This window comes from Medicago sativa, chromosome 6 (assembly GCF_051527215.1).
Source record: "Medicago sativa cultivar Bolivia chromosome 6, Bolivia_mono, whole genome shotgun sequence".
Classification (NCBI taxonomy): domain Eukaryota; kingdom Viridiplantae; phylum Streptophyta; class Magnoliopsida; order Fabales; family Fabaceae; genus Medicago; species Medicago sativa.
In genome coordinates, this window is record NC_140754.1 from 18,960,789 (window position 1) to 18,983,993 (window position 23,205).

The 23,205-nt window shown below is 36.3% G+C and overlaps 1 protein-coding gene and 2 non-coding genes across 3 annotated transcripts; 1 reads left to right on the forward strand and 2 right to left on the reverse strand.

Moving 5' to 3' along the window:
* Positions 1–5,199: 5,199 nt before the first annotated feature.
* LOC146913453 (uncharacterized) lies at positions 5,200–7,167 on the reverse strand. Its single transcript, XM_085720932.1, has 3 exons — positions 6,879–7,167; positions 5,943–6,726; positions 5,200–5,854 (listed from the first exon to the last, which is right to left on the reverse strand). The coding sequence occupies exons 1-3, from the start codon at positions 7,165–7,167 to the stop codon at positions 5,200–5,202; spliced, it is 1,728 nt and encodes a 575-aa protein (XP_085577058.1).
* A 12,113-nt stretch (positions 7,168–19,280) lies between these two features.
* Positions 19,281–19,387, forward strand: LOC146913454 (small nucleolar RNA R71). The gene has a single exon (XR_015017034.1). It is a non-coding gene; the product is annotated as a small nucleolar RNA R71 (small nucleolar RNA).
* A 3,038-nt stretch (positions 19,388–22,425) lies between these two features.
* On the reverse strand, positions 22,426–22,532 carry LOC146913455 (small nucleolar RNA R71). Its single transcript, XR_015017112.1, has one exon. It is a non-coding gene; the product is annotated as a small nucleolar RNA R71 (small nucleolar RNA).
* Between the last annotated feature and the right edge of the window lie 673 nt (positions 22,533–23,205).

Genomic DNA, 23,205 nt, shown 5'->3' on the forward strand with positions numbered 1-23,205 from the left:
AAGATTGATGCACCTAACCTGGCTCTAGCTCAGGAGAACAAGGTGCTCAAAGAAGAAAATGAAAGGCTTGAAATAGAGCTACTAGAGCAGAAGCTGAAAATATTAAAGTTGGAAGCTGACATGCAAGAAGCCAAAATCAGAGAAGACAACTACAGGAAAGAGATGGATCAGAAGTATGCCGATGTTCAAGAGCTTCTGAAGAAGATTTTAGAGAAATAAGCCAAACCCATAGTTGCACACTTTTAGCTTATTTTTCTGTCTTTTTAGGCTTTTGATATTCTATGTTCATTTCTGCTTCTGATTTCTTTCGCTTCTGATATTATAAGCTTCTGAATTCTTTTTGCTTCTGAATATCATTAACTGTTTATACCTTGTGTGTTATTATTTGCTTTGATAATAATGCTTGCTATGCCCTGTTTATTTAATTTTTGAAGATGGTTAATATGCTTTAAAATAATTTGAATTATGCTCTGAACCTTTAGTCTTACGTTTTTCTCATCTCTTCTTTTTGTTTATGTCTTTTTGCTAATGACAAAAGGGGGAGTATATGTGATAGTATTTAAAGGCTCTGAGCCCCATTAATAATATTTGAAAATTTTGAAAAATTTCTATCTTTTTGTTTTACCATTAAAAGGGTGTATCAAAAAGGGTGAAGTATCAAATTTCAAATAAAATTAATTGAACCATTCTTCTTATCTTTAAGTCAATTCTTTCAATTTTTTTTAAGCTCTGATATTATTGTGCGAAAAATGAATTTAATTAACCTGGATAGAACTTAGGGGGAGCTTACAAACCTCACCTTAAAGACTATCAGACTCAGGGGGAGTTAGAGCTTACAAACCTCAGACTCTGAGCTTACAAACCTCAGAAACCCCAAAGTCAACTCGTTAATTAGATTAACAACAATTGACCAATTTTAAATACTATTGTTTGTCATCATCAAAAAGGGGGAGATTGTTGGAACAAAATGTGTTTAACAATGAACCTTAAAGAGTTTTGATGATAACAAGGTATTAAAAATTGTAAATTGGACTAGCTAATATTTGTTCAAGTGTACAGGACCACAGTTAAAAAGTTACATCATTAATTGGTTCTGAATGAGAAAATAAAGAGCAAAAGAAAATGAAGCTTAGATGATTCTGAAGGCAATACGCTCCTGAAAGTAAAAGCACTCCTGAAGAAATAGTGCTCCTTAAGAAATAGTGCTCCTGAAGAATAGTGCTCCTGAAGACAAGAGGTCCAGAAGCCACATTATCAGAAGCTGTATCATCAGAAGCTGCATCATCAGAAGCTGAAGAAGCTGCTTCATCAGAAGCTGCATCATCAGAAGCTGCCTCATCAGAAGTCATTTCACCAGAAGCTGATGATCAACTGGATTTGCAGAAGATTCAAAGATTGAAGAATCTACATTGCAAAAGCTGTCTATTGGATTCGAAAACACAGCAGAAAATTAGTGGAACATTGCAACGGTCATTTCAAAGGTGTTTGAAGGCATGTGCTTGCAATTTGGACGAAAGCGTTGACATTGTACTTTGTACGAATTATACAACCACGTTCTCCACTACTCTGTTTTGTGTCCACGCTACAAGACAAGAAAACAGCTCCAGAATACGGCTTCGCCTGCATAGATGTTCCTTTGGATAAGGAATGGATTTCAAATTTGTTCTTCATAGGACAACAACCATATCAGGCAAAATATCATTGGTGAAAGATCAAGCTTCAACAACGACTCTTTGGTGTGCTGGCAATTTCACAACGTCTCTTTCACACCTCTATATAAAGGAGTGAAGACTTAGAGTTTTGGTAATGCAAGAACGCTGAACGAAAGACTCACAACATTTTTACAAGTGCCAAACCTCTGCTGAAATTGTTCTGCATTCACTTAGAATTTCTGTGTCTCAAAGTCATATCTTAGAAATTCTTAAGTCCATTGAGTATGTATCTGATTTATATTGCGAGCACCTCTGATTGTATATCAAGTGTTCAACCTTAAACAATTTTCTGTGTAATTTTGTTTAGTTAGGAAGTCTCTTGCAGTTGTGCTTGAGCAGGAAGTCTATTGATTGTGTTCTTGAGCAAATGAAGTCTCTAGCTTGTGTGCTTGAGCAAAGGAAGTCTCTTGCTTGTGTGCTTGAGCAATTGTAATCAGATATTACTCTTAGTGAAATCTCCTTGGAAGTGCAAGGGGGACTGTACTACTTCCGGATTGTGGAAGGAACCAGTATAATTGCTTTGTGTCGTTCTTCTTCTCTCTCTCTGTTTTATTCCGCTGCATTTAGATTCTGATCATCACTTCAGAAGCTGTCTCACTTAGCTTCTGATCAGTGTGTTCAGTTTTTAGGAGAAACGAAGAATTTTTCAAAACACAATTCAACCCCCCTTCTTGTGTTTTTCTCACCTTCAAGTTGGAGTTGTCATTTTATTACTCCTCAAGATTTATTTGTTCAGTTAGGAAGTCGGCGTTAGGAAGCATCTAACTAGAAGTTGAAGAAGGGGTTTTGGCAAATTTGACATGCAACAATTTGGATCATAATTTCGAATTATAAAAATGAGAAGATTTTTAAAAATTGTATAAAGGAGATTGATGAAATGGTTGATGAGATAAATGTGTTGTCTTGGAAGTGGAGTTTGAGTAAATTGAAGGCCTACCCAAACTTATTCCACGTGTGGATTTGGGATCCCAAACTATTCCTCCTATATACGGCGCCCGTATTTGTATGTTTATCTTCACGTCTGACAGTGTGCTTCTTATGTAGACTATGTTTAATAAATTTTGTTGATTAAAAAAAACATAAGTAGAATATCTATTATACTCATTGAATTTTAAATTTTATATTATTTTTTAGTCTAGGTCGCAATTTAGATTTTATTGGATGGTTGCAAAATTACTTTCAAAAGGATCACCAACTTCACTTCATTTTGGAAAAGTGATATGTCATTATCCATATACTTTGGAAAGAAGGTAATATATAATGTACTTTTTAGGATTTTTTTTTATACACATTAGCGTAATAAAAAGAGCAGACAGATGGACACAGAGTCTCCGTTTAAACACTAGTGTGTGCGTGTAGAGGGTTTATGGACTTGGTGGGAATTAAGTGGAGGTAAAATTAGACACTTGTATGAATTATATATTTTAGACGTCACCAAGGAGGCTTGGAGGTACTGTAAAGGTGTCCAACATGAATAAATTAAATGGATTAAAGATGCACAACATGAATAAAATTAAATGGATGAAAAAAATGAAATATAATATTAAAAAATAAAGAAAATGGTGTCATTGTGAATCGAAGAGGGTGTATGAATGGAGAAGAATTTAAACTTGACGCGTTAAGTAGTTCTAAAGTTCCTTTGAACAACTTTTGGTCAAAGGTGCTTCCATTCAATTTTATGCATTTTAAAAAAGTATTTTTTTAGTAAGTACTTAATTGATATTGTGTTTGGCTTACATTCTCCTTAAAATTGTAGACAAGTAGAAAAAAAAAACCGGGACAAACGGTATCTTTATCTTATTGTAATAGTGTAATATCTCAATATGAGTAATAAGATTATTTTGATAGTCAACATCTCATTCCAAGTTAACATTATTTTTTGTGTATAATCTATTTCAAATTGTTAATAGATGTCTGCTCACAATCAGTCGTCTAGATCTAGGATTCATTTAAATGTTGTACATTTATGAACTTAAAAATATTTTGTAAACGTTTGTTCAAATGAAAGTCATTTTAATTTATTTCATTCGAATTTTTCAAGATAAGATATCAATGTCATCTCTCAATTGAAATGAAAAAGTTTCTAATCTTATTACACAAATTGGGACATTAAGGCAAGCAAGGCCTAAATTTGCTTACAGAAAACATTGCAGGGATCATTGTTTAAAGGGGTTAAAAACATAAAATGATATATTTATACAGACCAAAAACTTATTTAACACTTTGATCAACTCATGCAATTGTCAACCAAGTGATTTGACTCTAATGGTTAAATAGCTCCCCTATGATGAATTGTTCAGGACAATCCAGGTTCGATTCCTGATGGAAACAATTCCTAGACATACTTTATTAAACTCTCGACCAAACTCTCAATGACTTGGGCCTTTTTCTCTGAGGAATCGAAGGGTTGACATCAACAACAAAACAAATCATATAATTTTCACATTAGATATGTAATAATTTACGATCGTCTAATTTTCTAAACCAAAAAAATTATCATATTGTAATTTTAATCTATAAATAAATGGTTTCTCACCTCTTCAATCCATAGTTATCAAAGCTAAAAAACAATTATCATTCATCAATATTATTTCTATTTAATTTTGGGATTTTGTCTCTTAAAAAAACAAAGAATCTTTGAGGAGCATCAAAAGGTTTATTTGAGATCTTTATTATGTTTAACTGATCAATTTAGTGAGCTAAAGGACAAATATGTCGCATTGATCTACATTAGAGACATTTAACAATAACTTCAATTTATTAAATGCTTTCTTATAATTCTTAAATGATAAACAAACTATTTAATTGATTTTTATTGAGGGAAGATTATTTAATTGATGTTACCAAAGAATAAAATTTTACTTATAAAATGTTTAAACAAAACTTTATATTTTAGATATACATTCAAAGTGTTTTTAAGTTAAATTTGTTTGGTTACTTTAATTTTTTTTAGTTTTAAAGTTATTTTTAAGTTAAAACGTGTTTGGCAAAATATTGTAAAAAGCTTTGAATTTATTAGGAATTAACATGATAAATAAAAAATGTTTAAAATACTTTTTGATGGGAAAAAATGTTTAAAATATAAAAGATATATTTTTTACAAATACTACATCTTTAGTGTGTTTGTGTGTGTGTATTTATATGTGTATATATATATATATATATATATATATATATATATATATATATATATGTTTTTTTTTGCTAAGCAGGGAGAAAGACAGACATCAGGAGGCCACATTGACATCCCAACTAGGTCGGCACCCTGGGAAGCCTCCGTCCTATGCCCGTCTAACTCTAAAATTTTATTAAAAAAGGGGGAAAAAAATATACAAGGAGAGGGGGGACTAGGCCAAAACCCTCAAAGAAAAAACAAAAGAAAACATAAAAAATGACTACTAAAATCTATAATTGGGCAAGCCAATTCTGTCTCGAAAGAAATCCATATGCAACTCCGCTGGAAGCCTGTCTAACAAAACAAAAACATTCATTGGCGGTTTGGAGAAGGTCCCCTAGAACGGGTGCTATAAGGCGGCTTCCCATCTAGAAGTTCTTTACGCATTATTTGTTGTTGCTTCTTTGTCAAAGCCATTATTGTAGGATCCTCTGCCGCTTTTTTATCATATTCCTTGATACGTTGCCAAAGGTCCAGATCATGTTGAAGTCTTGGAGGGACTCGTTGGACAGGAATAGCACCATGGGGGGCGCTCCCTATCAAATTAACATCAATTTCTACAGTTGCTGAAGAGGTAGCCATTGCGGAGCCGACAGTGTCTGTAGGAACCGTTACTGGATGTACTGAGTTTTGATCTGCAATTTGAAGTTGTTTCTTGACTTGCTGCTTCTGTTTCTTTGATAAAACTGGAATAGCATTTTCTTTATCATAGGCACGGATATGCTGCCATAAATCCAAGCTATCCTGGATTTTGGGATTAATTTTAGCTTCCTCCATAGTAACCGAGTTTCTTTCACCATCCTGAAGCGAAACAGTGGATGCATTAAATGCCTGGGGATCTTCTTGGTCTAGTCTCTCCATCTCAGCTATCAATTCTGTCTCTACCGGGATTGAACGGACAAGAGGAAATTGAAAGTTTGCCTGCACGCCATCTTGGGCTACCTCTTGCTGCGCCGGTGAGTCCTCCCTAGTGGAAGCGGAGGAAGCCGAATCATTGGAGAAAATTTGCACATCATCAAAGTGTTGTCGTCGCCTCCGTGATTCGGGGAACCAACTCCTCCTCCCGAATTACAGAAATAGACTGCTCCACATCATCAAAATGCACGCCATCATGCGCTACTAGTGAATCCATTTCAAACACTGTACTCATCGGGAGAGTACCTGGAACAATGTCGTCTGTAACATTTTGTAATTCAAAAGAAAAAGATGTGGTTTGAGTGTCATGTTGCTTCGGACCCTTAGGGTCTTGTACCGGAGCTAAAGTGGTTGGAACCGTGTTTGTAACAGCGGGGGGTGCTTCAAAGGCCCTGGAGGATCCGGTTCCAGAGGGGTTGTCTTTTGAAGGTTTCCAAACATGTTTTGTTGTCCGTATCTGTTCCTTTCCCTTATCGCTTCTTCCCTTCTCACCCGTAACTTTAGAAATATACTCATCCTTTTTAGGGTACAACCAACGGCACTTGGAAACATCGTGGCCAATGCTTTTACAATGCTTACAAAAATCAGGCAGTCCCTCGTACTCTATTGCCAACGGAAACGCAAAGCCTTCACGTTCTACCATTACCTCATAAAAAATATCTTTCGAGAGATCCATGTCAACCAGGATGCGGGCATAATGGCCATAAAGTCTGTTTCTAGTAACATTATCAATGAGTAACGGAGTTCCCACCGCCCCTGCGATCTCATATAAGGTCCTCTCCATCCAGTACTCCTGTGGCAACTCCCATAACCGAATCCAAATCTGAGTGTGGGTTTGTCGTTGCGTGTGCATGTTGAAGTCTTTTGTCCATTCAAAAAATCTTAGTAAGCCTGGCTTCAAACTAATAGTACCGGCTACCCAAACTGTTCACATTGTGAATTAAAGTAAAATTCATAAAAACCCCGTCCAAGGGACATCAAATGCCATGGCCCCTTCACTTTCCACAACTTCTGTAATTTGGCAGCAAGATCTTTGGAGGAGTAAGGCTTGTCTCCTTTGTTCAGAACCAACCGACCTCGAAGGTTGGTTTTGCAAGCATCCAGTCCATGAACATATACATCATCCGTAATTTTGACCGACAACATATCACCACGAATGTAAGGCACCGGGAGAGGGTCAGACACTACCGTATTACCACAAAGGGCCTGAGCAAAAGAGGGCTTAGGTACAGCAGATATCATCTGAACCGTAGGAATGACAGTGGACATAACCGGTGGGGGAGCGACCACTGTTGAAAGCTGTCGTGATTCTTTGATACCAAAGTTGAGGGCTGGAGGCGCTAGCTCTGCCTGCCAGTCAAACATGGCTAAGGCAGGCAAAGCCACACCGGAGGTATGGCAGTCGTAGATCAAACCGTAGCTTTGAGATTACCAACCACAAAGAATTGTTACTGTTCTAAATGACCAAAAGCAATTGTGATAAAAGTGAAATAAATGGAACGGTGGCTAAAGTATTCTATGAAAACACGTAATCACCAAAATCAACAATCACCAAAAAGCAATTATGGTGAAACTAGGATGATTGAAAATATAAGAAAGAAAAGGTGCGGCGCTCATGCTAGGAAACCCTAGCAGAGCGTCCTTGATCAGTTGATCTATTAAAAGAGAATAAATGTGTGATATTTATAAAGAGATTTTATAAATAAAGAGAATATTTATAAGAATGTTATATTCTTGGTGTCATTAAAAAAGATAAGAATTTATATTATATTATATTTGTTATATTGTTGGTATCATTGAAAAAGATATGTATCGTTTGTTAAATATGAAAGTGAAAAATATATTGTAAAAGATATGTATAGTTTGTTACAATTTGAAAGTGAAAAAAATATATATACGTATAAATTTTGTGGGATCTATACTTGTTATTTTAATTAAAATCAAAATTTCTGAAAAATTATTGTTCGTAATTTATACACATTAGCATAATAAAAAGAGCAGACAGACAGACATAGAGTCTCCGTTTAAACACTAGTGTGTGTGTAGAGGGTTTATGGACTTCGTGGGAATTAAGTGGAGGTAAAATTAGACACTTGTATGCCTTATATATTGTAGACGTCACCTAGGAGGCTTGGAGGTACTCTAAAGGTGTCCAACATGAATAAATTAAATGGAGTAAAGATGCACAACATGAATAAAATTAAATGGATGAAAAAAAATTGAAATATAATATTAAAAAATAAAGAAAATGGTGTCATCGTGAATTGAAAAGGGTGTATGAATGGAGAAGAATTTAAGCTTTCCGTGTTAAGTAGTTCTAAAGTTCCTTTGAACAACTTTTGGTCAAAGCTCTTCCATTCAATTTTATACATTTTAAAAAAAGTATTTTTTTTTAGTAAGGGCTTAATCGATATTGTGTTTGGTCTACCTTCTCCTTGAAATTGTAGAGAAGTAGAAAAAAACCTGGAAAAAAGGTATCTTTATCTTATTGTAATAGTGTAACATCTCAATTTGAGTAATAAGATTATTTTGATAGTCAATATCTCATTCCATGTTAACATTATTTTTTGTGTAAAATCTATTTCAAAGTGTTAGTAGATGTCTGCTCACAATCAGTCGTCTAGATTTAGGATTCATTTAAATGTTGTACATTTATGAACTTATAATATTTTTTAAACATTTGTTCAAATGCAAGTCATTTTAATTTATTTCATTCGAATTTTTCAAGATAAGATATAAATGTCATCTCTCGATTGAAATGAAAAAGTTTCTAATCTTATTACACAAATTGGGACATTAAGGCAAGCAAGGCCTAAATTTGCTTACAGAAAACACTGCAGGGATCATTGTTTAAAGGGGTTAAAAACATAAAATGATATATTTATATAGACCAAAAACTTATTTAACACTTTGATCAACTCATGCAATTGTCAACCAAGTGATTTGACTCAAATGGTTAAATAGCTCCCCTATGATGAATTGTTCAGGACAATCCAGGTTCGATTCCTGATGGAAACAATTCTTAGACGTACTTTATTAAACTCCCGACCAAACTCTCAATGACTTGGGCCTTTTTTTCTGAGGAATCGGAGGGTTGACATCAACAACAAAACAAATCATATAATTTTCACATTAGATATGTATTAATTTACGATCGTCTCATTTTCTAAACCAAAAAAATTATCATATTGTAATTTTAATCTATAAATAAATGTTTTCTTACCTCTTCAATTCATAATTATCAAAGCTAAAAAACAATTATCGTTCATCACTATTATTTCTCATTAATTTTGGGATTTTGGCCCTTATAAAAACAAAGAATCTTTGACGAGCATCAAAAGGTTTATTTGAGATCTTTATTATGTTTAACTAATCAATTTAGTGAGTTAAAGGACAAATATGTCACATTGATCTACATTAGAGACATTCAACAATAACTTCAGTTTAGTAAATGCTTTCTTACAATTCTTAAATGATAAACATACAATTTAATTGATTTTTATTGAGGGAAGATTATTTAATTGATGTTACCAAAGAATTAAATTTTACTTATAAAATGTTTAAACAAAACTTCATATTTTAGATATACATTCAGAGTGTAACCAAAAAAAGATATACATTAAGAAAAATATGGCTCAAATTTTCAACTATGTTTATGCTTTGATAATGTTTCTTTCTCTATTTCTCATGGTAACCAGTGGAAGTAAGTAACTCTTGACATTCTTTTCTCATTTTCTTTATGTTAGACACAATATTTTATATTCCTTTAACAACATTCCTTTATTGTTATTTGACTTGACAGTGAAATATGGTTGCAAACATACTGGCCATTGTCCAAGACTAATGTGTGGCCCTAAAACTACAAAGTGCAAGAAAAATGTTTGTAAATGTGTGTAACTATAATCACTTTACTTTAATAATTTTCCTCGCACTTTGATTTATGCTTCTTTAAGCATTAAATTTCTTTCGCGAGATAAATAATCTATTGCTATATTTTAATTTACTTGTAAAATTATAAATTATTTTTATGTCATAAAATCGGTATATTAATAATTTTCCTTGGACCTTGATTTATGTTGTTTATCTTGTGTTTGTGTTGTTTAGTTGCTCTACACTTTTATTTTTTTACCAAACTCGCATTTTATGTCATCGGGCTATTTTAAGAAGGTTTTTAACTAGTATAGTATCAAAAACAACAACTTCACCACATAATTATAACTAGCACCTCTCAATAGCAACAAAAAATTATAACTGACCACTATAATAATAATGTCAATTTACTTTTCTTTTAGGTGCTTTCTGCTTTTAGTTTTTGCACTTTTCTTTAAGTTTCTTCCCGTCGAAAGACGTCTCCACGCGGCGGAAGTGCTTCCGTTCGTGCCTTTGGTTGACAGAAGTTAAGTTTCTGGGACATGTTATTTCTCAAGGAGGTGTGGCAGTCGATCAGTCGAAGGTAGAGGCTGTTCAGAATTGGACTAGACCAAAGAGTGTCTCAGAGGTTCGAAGCTTCTTGGGGTTAGCTGGGTACTAACGGCGATTCATCATGAATTTTTCACAGATCGCTTTGCCTTTAACACGGCTTACAAGGAAAGATGTGCCGTTTGAATGGAATGAAGAATGCGAGAAAATTTCAGGACTCTGAAGAAGAAGTTAACCCAAGCTCCAGTATTAACTATTCCGGACCCGGAAAAGAAATACACTGTGTATTGTGATGCATCATCTAAGGGTCTCGATTGTGTACTAATGCAATGAGACAGTGTGATAGCTTATGCATCCAGGCAGCTCAAGACGCATGAAGAAAACTATCCCACTCATGACTTAGAATTGGCGGCTGTAGTTTTTGCTTTGAAAGTATGGAGACATCACTTATATGGAGCGCAGTTTGAACTATTCAGTGATCACAAGAGTTTGAAATACTTGTTTGATAAGAGGGATTTAAATATGAGGCAAAGGCATTGGATGGAGTACTTAAAGGATTTTGACTTTGATTTGAAATATCATCCAGGAAAGGCTAATGTAGTAGCGGATGCTTTGAGTCGAAAAGTCTTAGCTCAAGCTGAAGTTATGATGCACACATGTAAGTTGTATGAGAAAGTCTGAGATCTTAACCTCGAAGCCACGAAGGTCGATGATGGTATTTGGCTGCATAAATTGGAAGTCTCATGTGATTTATGGTCAAGGATTGTGCAAGCACAAGATGCAGATGATGAATTACAGAAAAGAATTGGTTATCCAGAATTCTCTATGGCTACAAACGGAGCAATTTTGTTCGAAGGAAGATTATGTGTACCGAATGATCTGGAGCTTAGGAATTTGATCTTAGAAGAAGCTCACAAGAGTAGTTTCTCAATTCACCCTGGTGCCACCAAGATGTATTAAGACTTAAAGAAAGAGTATTGGTGGCCTGGCATGAAAACGGATATTGCAGAGTTTGTAGCAAGGTGCATTGTATGTCAGCAAGTTAAGATTGAACATGAAAGGCCAACAGGTTTACTTCAGCCGTTAGAAATTCTGCAATGGAAGTGGGAGCACATATCTATGGACTTTGTGGGAGGATTACCTCGTACTCAGAAGGGACATGATTCGATTTGGGTGATCGTGGATAGATTTACCAATTCAGCTCATTTCTTACCGGTTAAATCTACCTACAAGACATCGCAGTATGCAGAGTTGTTCATTTCGGAGACTGTCAAGCTACATGGTGTTCCAGTGAGCATTGTATCAGACAGGGATCCAATCTTTACTTCACACTTTTGGAAGGCTTTTCAAAGAGCTTTAGGGACACGTTTGAAGTTGAGCACGTCTTATCACCCACAAACTGACGGCCAGTCAGAAAGGACTAGTCAAACTTTAGAAGATATGTTGCGTGCTTGTGTTTTGGAAGATGGTGGAAGTTGGAATAATCATTTACCTTTGATAGAATTTTCCTACAACAATAGTCATCACTCAAGTATAGGTATGGCACCTTATGAAGCGTTGTATGGTAGGAGTTGTAGAACTTCTTTATGCTGGGCCAAAGTTGGAGACAAGGGTATTATTGGACCAGAAATCATGCAAGAAACAACGCTAAAGTTTAAATCAATTCAGGAAAAGATGAGGACGGCTCAGAGTCGTCAAAAGAGTTATGCAGACAAGAGGCGGAGACCTTTGGAGTTTGAAGAAGGTGATCATGTATTCTTAAGAGTTACGCCTAAGTTGGGTTTGAGAGGTGTCTTTAGAACAAAGAAATTGTGTCCCAGGTATGTAGGGTCGTTTCAAATACTCAAGTGTATCGGTCCAGTGGCTTATCAGTTGGCTTTACCTCCAACCATGTTAGGTTTACATGATGTGTTCCATGTGTCTCAATTGAGGAAGTATATTCCGGATCCTTTTTAGCCAATTGAACTAGACTCCATTGAGTTGCAGTTGGACTTGACTTTTCAGCCGGAACCAGAGAGTATAGTAGACCGTGATGTCAAATCCCTTGTAATATCCCGCTCTTTATCTAATGGAATTTGTATCTGTCAAATGTATCAGAGGACTAATGTTCATGGAAAACGCGTAGGATGAAGAATGTTAAGCACGATGGGAGATAATATTATGTTATATCAGTCAAGCATGGACTTATGTATTAGTTTCAGGTAAACACGACTAAGGCGAAGGGCAAAGTGGTAAAAAGCCGCAAGTGGCTATATAAGGCCACAAGGGCCATTTTCCTTCATATTTTCCATCACTTTCTCTCTCTAGGTTTGAGAGAAAGAATCTATCTCTTCCTTCTCTCTAACCCACGCCTTCTCTCTCCTCTCTAATCATCCAAACTTCCTCCAAAACATGATCAAGCATGGATTATGGCAGCTTAGCAAGCAAGAAACACATGAAGGAAAGGATTAAAGCATGGTTTGGTTTGAAAGTTAAGGATCAAGAATGGATCAAAAGCTAGGGATTGATGCTTCAGAATTGCAAGAAACATGTTTAGGTGAGTTCCCTAGATAGTTTACCACCCTTTGGTTGTGTAAATTCATGTTAGAAAGTATTAGATTTATGTTAATGAGGGGTTTTAAACCCTAATGTCCCTTTGATCAATTCTTGTCGATTACATGTTAGATTGCCATGAAATATATTATTTAAAGTCAATATATGTTGCTGGATGATTATGGTGCATTGCTGGGTCGAATTTGACGAGTTTTGGGTCAAAATTGCAAAATCAGCACCACAGACCCGAAGAAACTCGCTATTAGCGAAATTATTTCGCTAATAGCGAAATTTTGCCAAGAAACTCGCCCCAGGGTCGCTGATAGCGAAATCCTCTGGTTTGGCCAGCATGCTTGTTGGTTGTTGGCTCTTTGTGGGGTCGGTGGTGCATTCCGAATCTTTTCTTTCAACGTTTTACAACTTTATAACCCCAAAACGACATCTAGGAAATGCACATAACATCAAACGATTCTTGAAATGAAAATCATGGTAATCTTAGCATGTATGGTGATAGGGCCAAACCGCAAGTGCACGGCCTATCGAAGTAATAGTAGTAAGTAGAGTTATCGTTCCGCTAGGGAGTTGTTCAACTTAATTAACTTTTAGTGAATGATTAGAGGAGAGAAAGTTAATAAAAGAGAGTTTAATTGCTGAAGGTAAAAACAATAATAATAAAGGGCCTTAGGATCATTGGTTCATCATAATAACTAATCCTTCACTAGACAAAACCTAAACATTTAATTTCATGATTTACACACTAATTTCTAAAGACCGGTTTCCCTTAGCCCCTCACCTTTCCGGTGAAAGTCCGGTGAGAGTTTACTTCTAGTAACCAAGCCTATTTCGCTGACATGATTACTAGAAGATGCATAGAGGATTGAAACTACTCTTTGTCTCAATAATTGCAAAGACTATTTCACTGTTTTGCAATTATTGTCTAGGTTCACTTGTTCCAACATCAAGACTCCGCTCTCGCTTTATGAATTTATGTTTGGGATGATGGATTAACGATTATCAAACCCTCCGCTTTCGCTTCCACAGTTTGATAATTGTTAATCCACGTTAAGACGGTGAATCTAGATTAAAAATTAGGGTTACATAGAAATTAGGGTTTAGACATGTTTTGTTTAGGATTGAGTCATTAGACTCCCCAACAATCCCAAGACGAAGAAGTCTACTCACTCATGTTCATCGTAGACATGGGGGAAGAAGAGAGAAAATAACAGTAAAGTAAATTGCAAAGAAAGTAAAAGGGAAAATAAAGACTTTTATTAAAATAGCAATTGAAATAAACAAAGTAAAGGATCCTTGTTTATGGTGGAGAGCTACTCTATTTATAGCTTTACATCTGACTTAGAAACTAAGCAACTAAAAGGATAAAATGGTAAAGCTGCAACAGGGTAACTTGGGCTTGAAGAAAAGCAGCAAAACAGGTCCTGGAGACGGGCACGGGCGTGCCACATGTTAGCACGGGCCGTGCCAAGCTTCTGACTTTGGGGGAACATATTTTTGTCCTGTATCTTCGTATTCTTGGCTGTATTTGTTCCAGTCCTCTTTCTTTTGCTCCAAGGCACCTTCCACCATATATTTATTCCTAAAATAAAATAAAACACAATTTGAAGTAAAATATTCTAAACTAAAATAAAATGCAATAAAATAAAATCAAATCTAAAATAAAACTAAACTAAATAAGGCAATAAATAAGACTATCTATGACTCATCAAACTCCCCCACACTTGAATCTTTGCTTGTCCTCAAGCAAAAGGCAGCAAACATAGCAGCAACAAAAGATTTGATTATGGCAATATTAAGAACAAATGTCTCAAAAGAAAGGCTTTGCTTCAAGTACACTAATTACAATTTCAAATACTTCTCATGAACCTATTCTACCCAACATCAAGTCTCAAGTGAGTGTGTGTGTGCAGTCCAACCCTTTTCTTGCTCCTGTATAAGACAGATATTAAGAGGAATAGGTTCTATCCTTAGTGCTAAAGTAACCGAGAAAAGTCCTTTCTTCATTTCATATAAGAGTGATGGGAATTTAAGTTAAGATTGAATTAAATTTAACAATTAAGCACAAGGGGCTGCAGATGCTTAGGGGCTATCTATCCTCGTAGGAAGTCTTCTCGGATGTAATTGTCCTTTCTCCCTAGATTCAAAATCACCCTAAGTAGTGCTGCAAAATTTTCTTTTATTTCATCTCCGCGTAGGAAGTCTTCTCGGATGTAATTGTCCTTTCCCCCTAGCATTGATGAATTAGTTTCACTTTAAGTTCAAATTAGGGAGTCACCACCACAATTAGGAAGTTAGGATGTAATTGTCCTTTCCCCCACATGTTGGTGCCATTCTCCCGCCCCATTATAACTTTAACAATTAAGAATATAACAATTAAGAACATTGATTTTTCCCACACAAACTTATACTACTTTTACTCTTAAGACTTTAAAGGGTCTAAGTTAACACTAAAGATAGAACGTGTTCCTTAAAATACCTATTCATACACTTGCTCAAAGATTGCAACCGGGTGCTTTTCTCATTGGAGATTTTCACAATAAAACATGATATGGGTATAGCAAGAACATAAGAAACACAAGAAACTACTTTTATGTACAAGAAGCAGCCTTTAAGAAAGAGACAAAACAAAAATTTTCATGCCATTTTTTTTACATTAAAAACAAGCTACTAGTCATGCCTTTCACTATAAAAACAGAACAAAAGAATAAAGTTCAAGGAGTTTGGGAACACTACGACTCTAGACACTTTATTAGCCCCCCCCCCCCCCCACACACTTAGGGGAAGCATTGTCCTCAATGATTCAAAAAGAAAAAGAAGAAGAAATAGAAGGGGAAGAAAGAAGGAGATGAGTAGAAGAAGAATGAGAGAGATAGGAAGAAGAAGAAGAAGAAGAGAAGAGAGGAAGAGGAAAGCTCACATTTGTTTATTGAGGTCCGTAAGGAACCTTGAAGTTGGAGGTGTTGCATCATCCGACGGAGCATCTCATTATTTTCATCATTGACACGGTTGCCCCTTTGAACTTCATTGCGAAGGCCGGAGATTTCAACACCTTGCCTTTGTTGCTCGGTGCTCATCCTCTCGATTTCATTGTGAATCCATGTCCATCTTTGATTTTCATTAAGCTCACCGGTTTCATGGCCATGGTGCCCCTCTTGGTGCAAGTTAGCACCTTCTCCCTCATCATGGTGCAAGTTAGCACCTTCTCCCTCTTCATCATCTTGCTCACCAAGAACCTGCACATCATTAACATACAACCAATTTTCTTCCACCTCGGTGGTAGTACGAGATGGGTTAGGCAATAAAAACACGATTGGCATATTTAGCATAAGTTCGTAATGGAGCGGTGGACGATGTTTGATGAAATTCATAGCAATAAGGGTTTCTATGTTAAGCCTATTGTTTCCCTCAATTGGTTTGATCCCCTCATCTTCACCCACTCCAAAACACCTAGCTATATATGTAATGATGCCACCCACCACTATGTCTCCTCTACCGGCCAGTCTAGTACCGACAAAGTCTAGGTAATCAATCAAGTAAAAACAAGTATTGACGGGGTGGTCGTGGAGCATTGCCCATAGCATGAACAATTCATCGGTTCTAGTGTTTCCTAGCTCGGTTCTACCCCAAATAGTGCAAGCCATTACCCTTTGGAGGTACCTAAGTACGGGGTTGTGGATGTTGCTAGCTTTGTTGGCTCTAGGAACATAGTTGGAAACGCCGGTGATACGTGTCCAAAAGGCAGCTGGGTCATAGTTATCCGGTTTTAGGCTAGGATCCCAATGATCATGAATATATCCTTCATTTGCAAAACCTAAGGCCTCACAAAAGTGCTGAAGTGACATGTCATAATCAATATTCATCAACCGAAAAACAACTCTATGGTTAGGGTTATCAAAATTCAACTTATCTTTAGTGAAAACAATTGAGCTTAAAAATTCATAAGTGAAGTTTTCATAACCCCGCATAGGTTTCAGCAAATCAGTCCAACCTAACTTTCCTATCAACCTAGAAACATCATGAAACAGCTCTAGCACATCTAAAGTATTGGGATCAGGATAACGAGAAGGATGCAAGTGTTTAGAGATTAGAATTTTATACCTGTCCCGTTGCTTGTTGTTTTTGAAGTTTATTCCATGATTCTTCACTTGTGCTTGCTTCTTTGGGGAAGGTCCTCCTTGAGAGCTTGCTGGTTCTTTACCACTTCTTCTTGAAGCCATTGACCCTTGTTGGAATTAGTTTTGAAGGTTCAGGGTTTGGGAGGATTTTTGGTGGAAAGGATTGGTTTAGGGTTGGGGTTGATGTTTAAGGAAGGTTTGTGTGTTTGGATGTGGAGATTGGTTAAGGTTTTGTGGTGTTTGGGTTAGGTTTTGAAAGATTAGGGTTTTGGTGAATTATGGATTTGAATGGATGAAAGATGTTTTTGATTGGTGGTCTTTGTTTTGGATAACGTTTGTGGTTGATTGGTGAAAGAATTGAGTGATTTGGTTAAGAATTGAGGGAGATATGAGGGTTTGAAGGTTTGAAGGTTATGGAGGTTTTAGAGAGAAGTTTGAAAGATGAAAGAGGGTTGTTGTTTGTGAATGAGGAAGAAGAAAGAAAAATTTGTATATATGGGCAACAAGAGGTCGGGCACGGCCGTGCCATCTTTCTGACTTCATCCATCATTTTTTTGCTTCAAAACTTGGCACGGTCGTGCCATATCTAGCACGGGCCGTGCCTCTTCTCTGGTCCTGGGGCTTCAAAATTTTTCCATTTTTTTCGAATCAACTTGGACAATTACCTACAAAAACGCTTAAAACAAAGAAAAACAAAACAAAAGCAATTAAATGTGTGGGTTGCCTCCCACGAAGCGCTCTTTTAATGTCATTAGCTTGACGGTTAGAAAGAGTCCTTAGAATGGATCAAAGATATCATATTGAGCAGATGACGCTATAAAACGTTCTTTCACAACATGATCGTTAAGCATGCAACAAGAGTAAAGAGCGGGACCCTTCATAACGTTTTCCAACTCAAATCCTACCATCTTATCACTCACTTGAAAGACAATCCTACCAAGTTTAACATCAATGAGAGCTCCTGCAGTTGCGAGGAAAGGTCTACCTAGGATTATGGGGACGTCATCGTCCTCTTCAATGTCAACGACTACAAAATCAGTTGGGATGTATATCCCTTCTATCTTAACAGGTATGTCCTCGACAAATCCTACAAGTTTCATGGTAGAACGATCAGCAATTTTCAATTCCATTTCGGTAGGTTTCAACTCTCCTATCCCTATCCTTTTAAGAAGAGACAAAGGCAGCAAACTAACACTAGCTCCTAAGTCACATAAGGCTTTGTTTATGGTTTCATTCCCAATTTCACATGGTATGGCAAAGCTACCTGGATCTCTAAGCTTAGGGGGTGCTTCTTGAATGATTGCACTAGTTTCCTTTGCCAAGGCTATTGTCTCATTATGCTCTATAGCCCTTTTCTTTGAAAAAATTTCCTTTACAAACTTGGCATATAGAGGCATCCTAGACAAAGCTTCAGCAAGGGGAAGTTTAATGCAAATCTTCCTAAGTATGTTAACAAATTTTTCAAACTTACCCTCTAGTTTAAGCTTATCAGGATTTAAGGGGGATGGAGTTTTGTTTTCTTCAAGCGGTTTTGCTTCCTCTATCACAACTTTATCACCTAAGGGCTTGACATTTTCTTTCCCAATGTTTTTAACCTTAGCAAAAGTTTCGCCTAACTTACTACCCCCAAAAGATATGACATTAACTTGGGCTTTGGGATTGGCTTCGGTTTGACCAGGAAAGACTCCCGGTGTTTGGGAAGATGTAGCCACTTGTTGGGCTATTTGGGCGATTTGAGTTTCAAGCATTTTAGAGTGAGTAGCAATAGAATCAACCTTGGTATTGAGCTTGGAAAGAGAATCATTCAGAAATCCAGTTTGGCTTTTAAGTTCTTGAAGTTGTTTGTTTTGGTTGGCAATAGAATTTTCCAACAAAATTTCCAAATTGGATTTCTGAGTGAATCTTTGGTTGTATGCATAACCGGGTGGTGCTACTTGTCCGTAGGGATTTTGGTTTTTGTAAAAATTTTGATTTTGTCTCATCCCTTGGTTGTATTGAGCATAATTCATTTGCTCAACACCGTTAATAGCACTACCTAGTTGGCAATCAACACCAGCATGACCAGTTATACCACATATTTCACAAGAAGGAGTAGAAGCAGAATTGATAGCATTAACATTGAGTTTTTCAAGTTTTTCAGTTAGTGTATCAATTTTAGAAGCAAGGTGGTCATAGTTAGAGACTTCGTGTATACCTGCCTCTTTTTTGGAGGATGAAGAACTAGAGATGACTCTCTCGTCGGTCCATTTGTAATGATTCTAAGCCATGTCTTCAATCAAGGCATACGCCTCCGTGTAGTTCTTGTTCATAAGTGCTCCACCTGCAGCTGCATCAACAGACATCTTAGTGGTATAAGACAAGCCATTATAAAAAGTGTGGACTATAAGCCACTTCTCTAGGCCATGGTGGGGACAAAGTCTTAGCATTTCTTTGAAACGCTCCCACGCATCATAGAGAGATTCCCCATCTTTTTGGTTGAACCGCGTAATTTGGTCTCTAAGTTTAGCGGTTTTAGATGGTGGAAAGAAATGGGCAAGGAATGCTTGCCTCATCTGATCCCATGAAGTAATGGAACCGACTTCGAGGGAATGGAACCAAGCGCTAGCTCTATCCCTTAAGGAAAAGGGAAAGAGATGAAGTCTTACGGCCTCTTGGTTCTCCTTCATGGTTCCACTAATTCGTAGGAAAACAGAGATGTGAAGATTGGGATCCTCAGTGGGGGATCCCGAGAATTGGTTTTGCTGCACCAAGTTAAGTAGGGCAGGCTTGATTTCAAAGTTGTCATCCTTAACCGTTGGGTACACAATAACAGCTTGTGGCTCAGCCGTAGACGGCGTTGCATACTCTTTGAGAGTGCGATTGGCCATGGCGGTGTTATTTTGTGCTGCTCTCCTTCTTCTATGTAAGAACCTTTCGAACTCGGGTATGAATACCGCTTGATTTCTAGTTCTTCGCATCAAAGGTTGAGGACCCAAGAAGTTAACGATAACAGAAAAATAAAAAGTTAAAAATAAAAAGAAAAGAGAAAGAAGAGAGAATTCTAATCACTAAGAAAAAGCTAATTAAATTAGTTAACTCCCCGGCAGCGGCGCCAAAAACTTGATAGGGCCAAACCGCAAGTGCACGGCCTATCGAAGTAATAGTAGTAAGTAGAGTTATCGTTCCGCTAGGGAGTTGTTCAACTTAATTAACTTTTAGTGAATGATTAGAGGAGAGAAAGTTAATAAAAGAGAGTTTGATTGCTGAAGGTAAAAACAATAATAATAAAGGGCCTTAGGATCATTGGTTCATCATAATAACTAATCCTTCACTAGACAAAACCTAAACATCTAATTTCATGATTTACACACTAATTTCTAAAGACCGGTTTCCCTTAGCCCCTCACCTTTCCGGTGAAAGTCCGGTGAGAGTTTACTTCTAGTAACCAAGCCTATTTCGCTGACATGATTACTAGAAGATGCATAGAGGATTGAAACTACTCTTTGTCTCAATAATTGCAAAGACTATTTCACTGTTTTGCAATTATTGTCTAGGTTCACTTGTTCCAACATCAAGACTCCGCTCTCGCTTTATGAATTTATGTTTGGGATGATGGATTAATGATGAGTCATAGATAGTCTATTTTATTGCTTTATTTAGTTTAGTTTTATTTAAGATTTGATTTGATTTTATTGCATTTTATTTCCTTTTAGAATATTTTACTTTAAATTGTCTTTTATTATATTTTAGGAACGAATATATGGTGGAAGGTGTCTTGGAGCAAAAGAAAGAGGACTGGAGCAAATACAGTACAAGAATACGAAGATACGAGACAAAAATATGTCTCTACCAAGTCAGAAGCTTGGCACGGCCCGTGCCAACATGTGGCACGGCCGTGCCACCCTCCAGGACCACTTTTGCTGCTTTTCTTCAAGCCCAAGTTACTCCGTTGCAGCTTTACTGTTTTGCCCTTATAGTAGCTTAGTTTCTAAGTCAATTGTAAAGCTATAAATAGAGTAGCACTCCATCATAAACATTCATCTTTTGTTCTTGGAATAAAAGTTCACTTTTATATTATCATTCTTTTACTTTATTGCTTTCTCTCTTCTTCCCCTATGTCTACAATGAACGTTAGTGAGTAGACACTTCTTTGTCTTGGGATTGTTGGTAAGTCTAATGACATAATCCTAAACAAACCAAGCTTAAACTCTAATTTCTATGTAACCCTAATTTCTAATCTAGATTCACCGTCTTAACGTGGATTAACAATTATCAAACTGTGGAAGCGAAAGCGGAGGGTTTGATAATCGTTAATCCATCATCCCAAACATCAATTCATAAAGCGAGAGCGGAGCTTTGATGTTGGAACAAGTGAATCTAGACAATAATTGCAAAACAGTGAAATAGTCTTTGCAATTATTGAGACAAAGAGTAGTTTCAATCCTCTATGCATCTTCTAGTAATCAAGTCAGCGAAATAGGCTTGGTTACTAGAAGTAAACTCTCACCGGACTTTCATCGGAAAGGTGAGGGGCTAAGGGAAACCGGTCTTTAGAAATTAAGGTATAAACCATGAAATTAGATGTTTAAGTCTTGTCTAGTGAAGGGTTTGTTATTATGATAAACTAATAATCCCAAGGCTCTTTTATTATTATTGTTATTTATCTTTAGCAATTAACCCCCTATTTCATAATCTTTCTTCTCTTCTAATCATTATCTAAAAGTTAATTGAATTCACAACTCCCTAGCGGAACGATACTCTACTTACTACTATTACTTCGATAGGCCGTGCGCTTGCGGTTTGGCTCTATCAAGTTTTTGGCGCCGTTGCCGGGGAGTTGTTGCAATTTGATTAACTTTTTTTAACGATTAGACTGAAAAAAAAAAAAAAAAAACTTTTTTTTCGTTATTTTATTTTATTTTATATTTCTTTCTGAAAAAAAAAAAAAAAAATCTTTTCCGTTATTTTATCCTATTTTATTTTATTGTGTTTCTTTTTATATTTCTTTCAAAAAAAAAAACATATATATATATACATATATATATAATATATATTATTTCCTCTTTTATTATTATTTTACTTTTATTTTAAAAAAAAAAAAAAAATCTTTTGTTTTATCTTATTTTATTTTATTTTATTTTATTTCTTTCTTTCTCTATTTCTTCCTTTTCCTTTAACTTCTTGGGAAGATAATAACGATATGACTAAGGAACGCTCTCTCAAAGAGTATGCAATCCCATCTTCAAATGAGTCATATGATGCTATTGTGTACCCAACGGTTGAGGACAATTTTGAAATAGAACCTGCACTTGTTCACTTAGTGCAGCAAAATCAATTTTTCGGATCACCCACTGAGGATCCGAATTTTCATATTTCAACCTTTTTAAGACTCAGTGGAACCTTGAATGCAAACCAAGAGGCCGTAAGGCTGCACCTCTTTCCTTTCTCCTTAGGGGGTAGAGCTAGTGCTTGGTTTCATTCATTGGAAATTGGTTCTATCTTTTCATGGCAACAAATGAACCAAATTTTTCTTGCCCGATTCTTTCCCTATGCTAAAACCGTCCAATTAAGGATTCAAATCACACAATTCACTCAAAAAGATGGAGAATCTCTCTACGATGCATGGGAGCGTTTCAAAGAAATGCTTAGACTTTGTCCCCATCATGGTTTAAAGAATTGGCTTATTATTCACATTTTTTATAATGGTCTTTTGTATACCACAAAAATTTATGTTGATGCAGCTGCAGGTGGAGCTTTAATGAACAAGAATTACACAGAAGCATACGCCTTGATTACAAGTGGACCGACGAGAGAGCCATCACTAATTCTTCACCCTCCAAAAAGGAGGCAGGTATGTATGAAGTCTCTAACTATGATCACCTTGCCGTTAAGATTGATGCATTAACCCAAAAATTTGAAAAAATAAATGTTAGTGTCATCTCTTCTTCTTCTGCATCTCCCTCTTGTGAAATTTGTGGTGTATTTGGCCATTTTGGCATTGATTGCGAACTAGGTAGTGTTGTTAGAAGTCCTAAGCAAGTAAACCATGCTCAATATAATTAAGGGTTTAGAAACAACCAAAATTTTTTTCAAACCCCTCAAAATCTTTTTGGACAACAAACAACACCACCCAGTTATGCAAACAACCAAAGAGTCCCTCAAAAATCCAGCTTGGAACTTTTTTTAGAAAATTTTTGTATAAATCAATCCGAGCAGCTCCAAGAGCTTGAAAATCAAACTGAATTTTTGAAGGACTCTATTGCCAAACTTACATCAACAGAAGACTCCATAGTTACTCACAGTAAGATGCATGAGACTCGGACTTCTCAAGTACCCCAACAGG